The sequence below is a fragment of the Lissotriton vulgaris genome, chromosome 6 (genome assembly GCF_964263255.1).
Source record: "Lissotriton vulgaris chromosome 6, aLisVul1.2, whole genome shotgun sequence".
Classification (NCBI taxonomy): Eukaryota; Metazoa; Chordata; class Amphibia; order Caudata; family Salamandridae; genus Lissotriton; species Lissotriton vulgaris.
Genome location: NC_141694.1, coordinates 702,237,238 through 702,250,258, shown reverse-complemented (window position 1 = coordinate 702,250,258; position 13,021 = coordinate 702,237,238). Strand labels below are relative to the sequence as shown.

The 13,021-nt window shown below is 42.9% G+C and overlaps 1 protein-coding gene across 1 annotated transcript in view; it reads left to right on the top strand.

Annotated features, from left to right (window-relative positions):
* The first annotated feature begins 401 nt into the window (after positions 1-401).
* Positions 402-13,021, top strand: part of AFG1L (AFG1 like ATPase) — a 685,824-nt gene continuing 673,204 nt past the window's right edge. The window contains exon 1 of the mRNA XM_086926682.1: positions 402-585. Coding sequence (XP_086782808.1) covers positions 432-585 — 154 coding nt within the window. The 5' untranslated portion in view covers positions 402-431. The remainder of the gene's footprint in view (positions 586-13,021) is intronic.

Genomic DNA, 13,021 nt, shown 5'->3' with positions numbered 1-13,021 from the left:
CCACACGAACTGAAGTATACAGAAGGGTGCCACGGAGCAGCAACACCACACTGCTCGAGTTGCAGTGAATCCGCGAGTTCTTTTTTTCTTCATTAACACCACACTGCTCGAGTTGCAGTGAATCCGCGAGTTCTTTTTTTCTTCATTAATTTTCAGCTTTATATAACGCGTACTCGACCGGAAGGAATTCGAGTGCTTTACATGAGCACCAGTTACGTTACACAAGGACAGATTAATTTCTTGGTAGGCATGAGGAGATTAAATGATTTACCCAGAATCACAGGAAGCTGAGCCGAGGCTCGAACCTGGTTCCCCCGCACCAAAGTCGACTACTCTGACCGTAAGACCACAACCTCTCAGCGTTGCGAGTGCAGTGGGCGGGGCCGATATTTAGCCCGGCCTCCCATTCTGACGTTTGGATAGGAGTAAATATGGCGGCCCCCAGGGCGCCCTTGGTTGCATTTCTTTGCGTAGCTCGACATCGGATTTTCTGCCACTATAGCAGGAAAAACATCTCGACAAGCATAGTCTGCGACACCTGGTTCCCGAGATATCAGTGCAGGGACAGGGGAACCCCCTTTAGAGGTCAGTGGGAGATGGGAGCAGCTCTATTGTGTTAATGTGTATGTAGCCGGTGTTTGTTGGGAACTAGAAGCTGTAGTTTTTTTTCTCTGTAGGTCCCGCTATGTACTTCTGCACTGAATTTCTAGGTAACAAACAGCCTTTTTGGGTTATGGGTATTGTCAGCAAGGTGCTACCTGGTATATACTTAATAGAAGCCGGAAGGAATCCGGATGTTTTCCTTTATTGTGAGTCACCGGGAGAACTCCGTGTACTTCTGTCACAGTTGGATAATTGGTTTGGCATCTTGCCTTCTGTATTTGTGAAAAAGATTGATCTTCGTTTAAACAATTATGGAAATTGGCAGCTTCTTTTCTTAGTGTTCTACTGGGTGTGCCTCGGATTTTGTAAGCGACTTAAGCAGTTAATTTGATATCGAAACGCTAGTCAATACTTCCACTGCAACGTCATAGGGAACACTAAAGTGCGATACTATCTATTTCCCTCACAGACCTTAATATTTTTATCTTTTGACATAGTTCATATACATTTCATTAAGCATCAAACATCAAACACGCAACAGTGACAACTCAACTCTTCTCTTTATTTTTTATTTTATAAAGATATTTCAAATTCTTTTTTTCATCTCATTTTTTGCATTCTTAAACTTTTTCAAAAAACTTCATTTTTATAAATTGTTATTTATCATATTTTCTTATAAAGAGACACAGCAATGTATTATGGATTCGTAAATTCACAAGTACATTTCTTTTATAGCAGTGATTATTCACAATCCAAAAAATAAGAAACAAATTCTAAGAAAGAATGTCTACAAAATGCCCCTGCATAAGAATAAATACATACAATCATACTTCAATCACACCAATTCATACAATCTCACAACAACTACACTCATACAATATCTGTACACAGTTGAGTAATTTCTGGCAAGAAGGTGCTCCTGCCAGCATCAGAGTCTCAATGTGAAACAAGAGACTCAGCACTAGGTGGACGCGCGTTTCGGTGGACATTAGATGTACAAGCCACCTTCCTCAGCGCCTTTCCAGATATCTAGCAATCAATTCCCAGGGAACCTATAAATACATAAAATAGTCAGCACTGTTGTACTCAGAGCAAAAACATTATTATTTTTTTCCTTTTTTACAAAGACACATGTTCGAGTCAGACCAAATATGGACATCCAAATATCCCTACAGATCATGCCACACTGAACCTCTCAATTTTTTTTAATTTTTTTAATAAAACCTTTATTGTCACGAACTTCAATGACACAGCGCTTTGCCTACAACCTCAGGGGCCGGCCGCGTTATTCACATTTGTGCTAAACATCTGTCCTGTGTGTACACAGCCCTTCAGCCGACAACCCGGGGGTCCGGTGGCGTAGCCCTCGAGGGGGCAGACGGGTCAAGCAGCCAACATTGTGGTGAGAGTGCAGTGTCGATATCTTACATGGTTTCATTCTTGTCTCATCGGCTTGTCTCTTCCCCCCCTCCCCTATACACTGACGCTTAGCTTAAGATCTGGTATGTTCGTGTCATAACTATCAAACAGCAAATCTAAACCAAATAATGTCCCTCCCCCCGTCATTGTGTTCACAGTGTTCAGCAAAGGTGTAGATGCCATAGAGTGGCCATATCCAGTAGCACATTTACGCATATTTCAGATTTCCGCAAGAGCAATGCCAGCCTCCCCTCCGTGCTGTCCCAGCCAGGGTGTCTGCCTCAATGTCAGTGCCCCAACCAACCGTGAGATGAGCAGTGTTCCCGCGCTGCTTCCCCATCCCCCATTCTTAACCCGTCTCCAACCCTCTCTCTGCTAAGCTCTGTGTTTCAATCTCTATCTGCGGGTCGGGGGGGACCTGTGTCCGTATGGGAGATCCCCTCCTAGTCCGTTCCGTTGAGGTACGTTTGGTACAGAGCCCAGAAGTTTTTAGGGCGGCTCTTGGGGGGGTAGTAATTCACTATAGTGCTCCGCCTGGGTGCTACAGTATAACATGTCTCGCGCCCATCTGGTTTTGGAAGGGAGCGGACCCCTAATCCAGCAGTGTGCCACTACTCTCTTGGCCATTAACATCCCCATGTCCGCAAGTCTACGCAGCGCAACCGGTAGCCGCTTGGAGTTGCCTATGAGTGCCAAACCAGGGTCCGGGGTCAAGTCCACCTCCAGAATTCTGCTCATTTCCGAGAATATGTCTCGCCAGCTGAACCTCTCAATAGTTATAATAATAGCAAATAGAGGCCAGTGTGTATACATATATAGTGCCACGGTCAAACCAACCATTTATTGTGCTTCATCAGAGCAAAAGCGGTTATTCACAACAACAGTAATAAAAAAAAACACTAAAAAAACCTCATAGATCCAAAAACCCTCACCATCACCATCACCCTGTGATCAAAACATCTTCTCAGACCACAGATCATACGCACATCCTGACTGACAACAATGCTTTAACATTAACTTACATTGTGTCAAAAGGACAGTACATGTGCAGCTTAGTACTATAAATCCAAACAGTATAATCCACTTAGCGTGAGTCTCATCAGTCTTCCAAAGATAGTTTATCAAAATCCCTAAAATGAAAGAATACACTTTTAGCCGCTAACCTAATCTCAAAAGAAAACAAGAGAGCTACTATTTTCCTTGTCCTCTTACCAAAAACTTGTTTTTTTGTATATGGATGTTGTTACGTCAGAATTTCAACAGGTCGGCTGGAAAATATTGCCACAAGGTCTAATTAATTTTACAGATATTACTACTATTTGATTTATCATTGACTTCATCGTTGTCAGAGGTATATTAACCTGATATTTACGTTTTAGGTCGCAGATATGAATCCTTTTCAATTCAAATTGTTTTTTTGCTTTCTCCCTTTCAATCCAACACGTTTTATGTTGATACCTATTAGATGACATTAATGTATACACGACTTACTCATGGTATATTAAAATAGAGAAAAGTGCACCTCTTGAGGTTCTATATTCTACGGATGGCCAAACGCACTTTGAATGGGTGCTTCAAATATATAATTCACATAGCCCTTCCATAATTCTATTGCAAAATAAACCTATGTCATGCCAAGGTCAATTATGTTACCCATTCAATCAGGAAAAAACCCTTCATTCATAAATCTTGAATGATAGCAGTAGCAATACTATGGCATTCCTGCTTTATGCAACACAATATTTAAACATGTCGCCTGGGACCTTTACGCTCCAAAAAAGTTGCTTCAAAAACATAGCGTGAGTGACAGTTGTTTAGACCCACTAAATCTGCATCCACAATGTGCAGGTGCTAGTACTCCTCACCCTAGACAACATTTAAGCGCGAACCATGTTACCTTGCATATATAATTTCACCTTATTCAATGGAAGAATATCATTCTCCCAATAATTCTTTTCAAATCTCCTACATTGCTTTTCTAAAATGTTGGCATGTATGCAACTAGAGGCGAAGTGATTGAACAGAGCTATTCATTGTGCAACACAGCCAATGAGATAAACGGCCTGGCTGATGGATCTAGTTTTATCACATGTATTTCCTGCGTGCTGGAGCGGAAATCTAATTGAAATAAAACGTTTAACATCTCTGTCGCACACCAAAACAGTATAGATCCCAGCTCCAGTTACTCGTTTGAGTTTCCTCTCACTTCTCTGTGACCGACCTTTGCTGTCATTTATGAGATCATCAGTGTTGGACCTAGGGTTACCAGTCCATATAGGGTAGCCTGGCACAGAGTAGGTATGACTAATCTCAGAGGCAAATTGTGTTAAGCTTGCATCACACTTCGCACAGTAACTCAGCGCCCATCCACAAAAAGAATGACTCTACACCAGTTTAGAAAAATACGGTCTGCTTTATAAAACTCTTTTTAGTATCTCTTTATCTCTTAGCAGTATTTAGATTCAGTACATTAAATAGCTCTGCATTTGATTATTAGCATCTGCACAGTTTCACGTAGCATTAACAACACTTTTCTCCCCCACAAGAGAGGAGCTCAGAATTAACTCCTGCCCCTTAGCAAGCAGTATATATCACACAATTTTAGTTAAAGTAAACAGCAGTATCAAATTTCTCTACAGTGAGGCTAGGATGTACTTTACCCTTAAGGTCTCAATGTTATTATAAGCCGGAGGTTACAGGCATTCAGCAACAGTTCTGCTAATAGCACAATAGTACCAAGGTTCATGCGGCTGGAGCTCTAAATAAAGACAAGCAGGATATTGTAACGTTCTCATACAGCCATATAGATCGCTCTAACCACAGTGGAATGGCAGATTTTTATAGTATAGTTCTTTGGCACTAATTGATCTGCATAACAGGGGCAATCCCCCCAACCAATGCCTTTTTAACCCTGGCACAGCTCTGGTACCTCGGCTTTCATGAGCAGTAAATTACACCTCAATCAGAAAAACGCTTTCCTTCAGGCGACCTTACTAAGCAGGGAAAGTAATTCCTTTATATAGTCACGCACTTATGGAGAATTGTACAGGGAGCTGTTTAACAGATGGGGGGTATCCCCAAGCCCAGTTGTTATTTCTCGGCCCTTTCCGATGACTGTCAGTATGCGATTGAGGGCTGTTAACCCAGGTCAGCTAGACTCTCCCCTCCCGCCACAGCTCCGTAGGCAGCAGCGAGGCCCTCTCAGACTCTGGGGCCCCGCACTTCACCTCACGGCCTTACCGCATTGTTCAGGGATTCGTCCCGGCCTCTCACTCAGCCACGCTTTCACCTCCGTTCACAGTTACCACGGCTCTGTGGTGATTCCGGCCCCAGCGCTGCAGGCTCCAAGCAGCTGACTGGCCGATGCTACGCCGCGTCTTCCTCGGCGTTCCTCTCAGCTCCGCGTCCCGCCCTCACTTCAATCGTCAGAGGGGGAAGGAGCTACGCGGGCCGGCCTCCTTCAATTTCCCGCCCCCTTCTTCCGGATTCTCGCCCGCTTGCACACACTGTCCTCTGCGATGCTAGCCTCCACAACCACTGCCCTGCTGACCCCAGCCAGGCCCTCCCCGATGGATCTCCTCAACGGGGGCCCGTGAATCAGCGGCAGGAGTCCAATGACAGAGACTTCACTCGCCAACCTCTACAAGGTAGGGTTATCTTCCTCCACAATCGTATGGGCAAGAGGACCCTCAGGGGAAGTGGCGATGATGTATTGAACTCCACACTTCCTGAGGGGGCAGTTCAGGCTGGGTCACAAAAGGGGGGGAAAAGAAAGCTGGACACTCTCTTTTATAGTCAGATCCTCTCCATGGTTTATTCCCACGCCAGTTATCTACGGCTCCTCACAGAATTTCTAATAGGTTCAAAGGGCTAAAGATAACTAAGCGATGTCAGGGCTCAGTCAGTAGGTAGGGGGTCACGTCAGCAAGGTAGAGCAGCCGGCCCGTGGGACGATCTAACTCCTATCAGTGTGCCTGCCACCCCACACTAACGCTTCACTCCTCACCAGGCTCCACTCAGCCTCTCTGGTCACTCTAAAATGGCCGCACTAGTTCTGACCTTTTATAGGCTGGGCTCTGGATACTGGAACTGGCTAGAAGATTCTAGAGCTTTCCTATGTAGTTCTATGGCTCAGAACCCTGAGGTAGAAAACTTGGCAGTTACAAGCCACCATTTTGTGTCTCCCTAGCCTCCATTTTCAAGAAGCACCTGCGCCTCAGTATGTCGCAGGGGGGGAGAGAAAGAAAAAAAAAAAAGAGGCACCCAGAACCCTAGGGACAACACCACAAAAATATATGGTGGACACAAAAATGAAAGAAAATTAGGAGGCAAAAAGGGGACAAAAATAAATAAATAAGAGGGACCACCCAAAGGGCTGACGGGTCTAACAATCAGCTATACATCGCAAAATCAACAATCACAATACTACTTCAAAGTTCACTTAATAAATCATTTAAAACTAATTTTAAGGATTGTATTCTCATTAAGAGGTTTAGTATGTTTTTCTTTTTATTTAATTACTCCAAAAGTCATCAATCAAATTACAGAATTGATAGTAAAAATATTGTTTTGAACAAGTCCTCAAATAAGCAATAAAGCACTTTACATAAAGGAAAGAAATCCCTATTAGCAGAATCCTATTAAGGGTTCAATGTCGAGAGTAAGGAGTGAGAGTGAAACTCAAAGTCCTTTTCAATATCGGCTGAACTTCCCATAAGCAGCAAGCATTGGCATGGTAAATAGGTCTTACTTTTGGGACCTTAAAAGTATTTAGCTATGCAGCACAATATCCTTGGTGCAATAACATCAACCGTTGCATGGCTAAAAACTTATAAGGTCTCAAAGGCGAGACCTATTGGCTATACCAATGCTTGTTTTGAGAGGCCTGCCATGCAGTTTTAAATGTAGGCTGGTAAGAAAGGTGCCAACCCAAGGGGCAAGGTCTAGAGAGAAATAAGATCGGAAGAGAGGTGAGTTATAATGAGATAGCACAAATAGAAAGGTGAAGCACAGAATGACAGGTCAGGTAAACAAAGTAGTGAAGCAGAGAGGCAGGTAGAGCCGGTGGGATGAAAAATAGAAAGATATGTGAAGTAGAGAGAAAAGAGGTGCAGATGAGGTAGAGAGATGAGGCTAATACAGAGGAAGGGCGAGGGAGAAGTAGAGAATGGTGAAATATGGAGAGAGAGACAGAGGTAAGAAAGATGTATTAAATGAGCGAGACATTGGAAGCAGATGGAGTGAACGGAAACAGTGAAGGAGATAGAAAGAGAGATGAAAGCAAAGGGAGTGATAGATGGAGTGGAAGAGGTAGAGAGAGAATTGTAGAGAGAAAGAAATAAAATAATGGGTAAGTTGAGGGAAAGAGGACATCAATAAAGAGACAGAAGGCCAATAGGGGAGGTAAATTGAGAGGCTAGATAGTGTATGAGAGGTGGTGAAGAGAGAGATGAGGCAGTGAGTTGTGAGGCAGAGAGAGAAATGAAGATAATAAGTGTTCAAAATAGCACAAAACTGTGCGAGTAAACATGAAATTATGCATGGAATGAGGCCTGGGGACATACCCTTTGTTTATCTCATTTCCCACTGTGCCGTCTGATGTTCTCATATGTTCTGAGTAAGCAGCGCCGTAACTTTTGCCTCCCCTTCTCCTGTCGTCTTTTTCAGCCTCGCACAGGGACCGTCACAATATGCAGTGTCGGATTATACCGATAAAAAAGAAGTTTTGAGTTGACATTTTTATCCACCACAAGGTTTTCTTGTTGCAAGTTGTTGCTTTTTAAATGTTCTAGTACTTAATGCTGTTTTTTATGTAGCTGCTTAGCAATAGAATGCATTAAAACGGAATATGAATTTTGCTTGCTAGAAAGGCAGCCGCCTCACAAGCAAATATCGTTTTTTTCTTCTTTTTTTTCTGAAAGGGCAAATCAGTTTGATTAATAAAAACAGTGCTCAATGTCCTGTTTTTTGACAAGCACTTTAAGTGCTGCTGCAACTACAGATATTGGATGTGGGCTATATAAAAAAAGGCTAGTGCCATAACGCTGTGAGCTTAAACTCTAGAATAGTGCGTTATGGGACTGCGTAGTCTTAATTCGCAAAAAAAAAAACCTATCACAGACTGTGAAAATACGTTCCTAATTAAGTCACACAGTGAGCACATCTCGAAGTAAACACGGGCGGGACATCGAACTAAGGATGGGAATAGGCTTTGTGGACAAGTGATTCTACACCACAACACACAGCAAGAGAGATGTTATGCACATTCACAAAAAATATTGTTAAAATATCAGAAGCCCCCAAAAATTATATACGTCACCTCTTGGGACTGCTGTGTAAAGAAAACCCTCCTTTCGTACTTTTTTTTGGGGGGGGGGGAATATTTTTATTTGCATTTTTAAATCGTGCGATACGTTGTTCGGCAAAATTACAAAGTAATTCAAGCACAGTAGTTCGTCAACAGAAACCATTATGTTTACACCATAAGTACAAGCACATCTCACTCCAGCGATCATATCATGAGCAGTCAGCAAGTACATTAGCTCCACAGTATCACTCCGTATCCTAGCTAGAACTATCATGTTCTGAGGGAGGCTCACAAATGTTCCCTCTATACTTATTCCACGCCCCCCAAATCTTACTCCATTTTTTGGGACATCCTCTATTGCAGAACACTGCCCGCTCTGAAATCATTGCAGCGTCCATATCGTGCTTCCAAGCCGTTAGTGAAGGTGACTCTGCCCCTTTCGGACTTTTAAAGTGTGTACTAAATTTATCTTGGTGAATATTTTCAGAAAAATCTGCCATGGCTCCACTTCTTGACACTCTGAATTTAGCATGTATGCCAACACATCTGATGCAAGCCGAAAACTCATAATTTATGCATGGGTCTGTTGTGGTGTGCACGCAGGCGGTGACTCTTGGTTCTGTTTTGGTGTGCAGACAGGCAGTGATGCGTGGTTCTGTTGTGGACACAGGCAGCGATGCGTAATTTTGATGTGGTGTGCACGCAGGCAGTCATGCGTGGTTCTGTTGTGGTGTGCATACAGACAGCCATACCTGGTTCTATTGTGGTGTGTACGCAGGCAGTGATGCCTTGTTGTATTGTGATGTGCACACAGGCAGCAATGCCTGGTTCTATTGTGGTGTGCACACAGGCTGTGATGCTTGGTTCTGTTGTGGTGTGCACGCAGGAAGTGATGCTTGGTTCTGCTGTGGTGTGCACTGTTCTGTTGTGTTGTGCACGCAGGCGGCGAAGCCTGGTTCTGTTGAGGTGTGCACATATGCAGGGATGCCTGGCTCTGTTGTGGTGTGCACGTAGGCGGCGATGCCTGGTTCTATTGTGGTGTACACGCAGGCAGCCATACCTGGTTCTATTGTGGTGTGCACATAGGCAGCCATACCTGGGTTTGTGGTGTGCACGCAGGCAGCAATGCCTGGTTCTGTTGTGGTGTGCACACTGGCAGCCATACCTGGTTCTATTGTGGTGTGCACGCAGGCAGTGATGCCTTCTTCTATTGTGGTGTGCACGCAGGCAGCGATGCATGGTTCTATTGTGGTTTGCACGCCGTCAGTGATGCAGGTTTCTGTTGTGGTGTGGGGAAGCCCACTTTGCTAGCTCTTTAACAACTGTCTACAATAGTAACCCGAAAATGAAACCGGCCTTGTTGTAAAACACTGTAAAAAAATTCTAGTTCTGTCCAATAGATGGCTACATTACTACACATGAAGTACACTGGACACACAGTATCACAATTTAAGTAATCAATAAAAGGTGTCTCATAGGTTCGACAAAACGTTTTTTTAGATGAAAGTAGCAACTATAATGTATTATATTCGAAAGCGGAGGGACCAAATTTGGAGAAAAATAATACAAAGCTAATGACACCCATACCACGGTGCTGAAGGCTCAGATATAGGATCATGCAATGTACCGATTTGTGCTCTCACTTCCAGGCAAATAGATGAGTGCAACACACCAGAAATACAGATCTTGAAAGGTAGACAGAACACGAAAGAATATTAGGGAAATTACAAAATAGGTAACAACATATGATATTTTGACATGCGTGTATCTTACATTATCTGGACTCAATGGCTTCATCGCCTTTCCATACTGGGTGAGGAATCTGGCAATTTCTTCTCTGAATCTAAAATTTAAAAAAAAGCAAACGGATTTTCCAAAAACGTGTACCAAACATGGTCACCATCCATGCTGAAATTTTAAACTGTGTGAGTAATTGCTCAGACACCAGCAGTCCCCACACTCACCGGAGGCCAAGACCACAGAGACTAGCCTGCAGTGCGGCCGACGTCGTCATCAGCAGCGCCAGGAGGCGCTTCAAAAGCGTGCAGCAGCTTCAAGGACTGCTCAGAGGAAGGCCCACGTGAAGAGCATGTAATGGCCGCGAAAGTGAAAGAAAACAAGCACGTGAGTGGTGCGTGCAGAGAGAGCAAGATTGCGGCTCTGTAATGGCCGAAAGTGGCACGGCCGCGAAAGTGAAAGAAAACAAACACGCAAGTGGTGTGTTCAGAGACAGCAAGATGGCAGCTCTGCGCGCTCACGCACGAGTAACCGCAAGCTTGAGGCCAAGCTTGTGGTAGACCTTTTAAAACTCTACTCCTAAATGTCTCGCCAGTGCAGCGCATGTGGTGGCTCAGGTGAGACCTAAAAATAATCATGCAGCAGCAGTACCAACTACAGTCAGCAAACAGGTCAGGTTGGGTTGCAAATCAGCATAAAGCTGTTAGCATTCAGCCTCAATGCGGGCAAGTGGTAACGGAATGACAGGAGCATAAAGCATCCCGGTAGTGGGGGAAAATAGATAACCTACTCTAGGAACAAACATTAATATAAACATCTGAAAGCAATGTTGCAAATCGTTCTGTATCTTCTCCTTTCTTCCAACCAGTGGGCTGTCGAATCATCTTGAGAACCATCTTGTCCCGTTCTTTCTCCCGTTCCTTCTCACTGAGCTTATAAAGGATTACCTTGAATATGAAACAAATCTTAAAACTAGAATTACATAAGTAGCCTTTTGATTGTTAGACCTCCTTTACAATGGATAGGAGCACATTCTAACTTTCTAATGAAATAATTTGTGTGTTAGGGTAAACAATAGACTTATGTAAAATGAAACATTTGCAGCAATGAATATTATTCAGCACCACATTTCTTCATTATAAATTGGAACAGAAATAGGTAAAACTATTAACATTTCCTATTCATCCATTGTTTTTAATGTCTGAAATGATATAAAGTCATTCTATTATATGATAGTTTTTCTAGCAAAACATTTCACAACTTTATTATTAATCAAAAATTCTCAAATGCAGTGTGGTGTGATGCTTTAAAAACAAAATATGTCAGGGTAAGGTCAACTAACAAGCATTTTGTGCATGTCTCAGCACATTCAGTTTTGCTGCAAAGATAATGAAGCTTGCTTTAACATTTTGAGGCCATGTACTGTTGGGTCCAACTGGATACTATGAATTTGCACAATTTAATGTTGCGTCAGTACAACATTTTGTACGTTAGCACAGCATATGCCTCTTTAACTATATTAATTTTACATTTTAATAAAAAGCTGTTTCACACTTCTACTATTTTCAGCTACAATATTATATGGTATTGGCGCAAAAGGCATAGAGAGCACCAGGGCACAAGTCTGGGGTACATGCGGGTAGACTGCGTCTACCCACTATTTTCATAGGAAAGACATTGTCTTCCCTCTCAAGAAGTTCGGCTCCACAGAAATATGCTGAACTTGTCCCAGTAGTGTATTTTTTTAGACATCCGGACACGTTCAGCAGCGCCTGCACGTTGTCGGCCTTCCACATCCAGAAGCAACTTGCAGGCAGGGAGGGGGCTTTTTTTACCACAAGCTGGGCCAAAGTACAAGATATGTTACGTAAGACAGTGAGGGTTACAAGGTGTAGGAGTCACATGTCCTTCATAGCTCACTGTGCTATATTAGAAGGATTACAATCTGTTAACTGCAAGTAACTAAAGGGTCTCTGTGTTAAAAGCAGTAACCCACTTACCTATCTACATAAAATAAAAATATCTCCTCTTAATGTTACATGATGTGCTTTGCAGGACACACATTAGCCTTCTATCTACATTTAAATCTGGGACTAGACAAAACGCATATCTCTCCAGCAAAAGCGTTAACCTTTAGAGTTATCTTAACATTATTATTCTTCCTTCAGATTTACTGGGCACACAAAGATCTCTGCAGCAGGTGCCTTAAGCCCATAAGATAGTTTTAAATGTAGACTTTGGCAACAAGGAGAAACATGGCAATAGATTTTTTCTACTTAACTGATTGCAGTTCCTTTGTGGCACAGTTAAAAACAATTATTAGTTGAAGTCCAGGTTTTGCTCCAGGGTTGCACCACTTTCTTGGGACAAACCAGGCAAAAAATCTAATTTGTTAAATCTTGTATTAAATGTTCATGATGGACCTGCTAAACATATGTGTGAGGTCGTAATATCTGTTGTCACTTCCCGTGAGGTTACTTTCTGTGATGCCACATGTAATGTCACACGCTTTGACATCATGTTCTATGATGTCACGTGCCTTGATGTTACTTGCATACTGTCTAGCTTGGTTAGTCCACCCACTTCTTTTTTTAGGAATTGTTCCCTGCACACTATACAGTTTTACAGACCACTTTCTTTTTAAGTCTTCCAGCCCCCATGTTTTCTTACTCTTATCCCCCCTTGGACCTGCCCTTCTGTTCTCTCCCTTATCTGGCTACAAATTGTCATCCTGCCCTACCATATTAAAAAAAAAAAACATTTTCTCCCCTCATCCCTTGGAATCGATCCCCTACGGATCACCTTCATGTACTGTTGTACAACCCTTTACGGGGTCCTATATGTAGGGCATTATCAGAACAGTAGCATGTTATACCGTAGAGACTACTCTGTTGGAAGGATATTGCATAGCAAGTGTCCTCTGAGGGAGAGTTTTAGTGATGTGCCTTGTGCTCT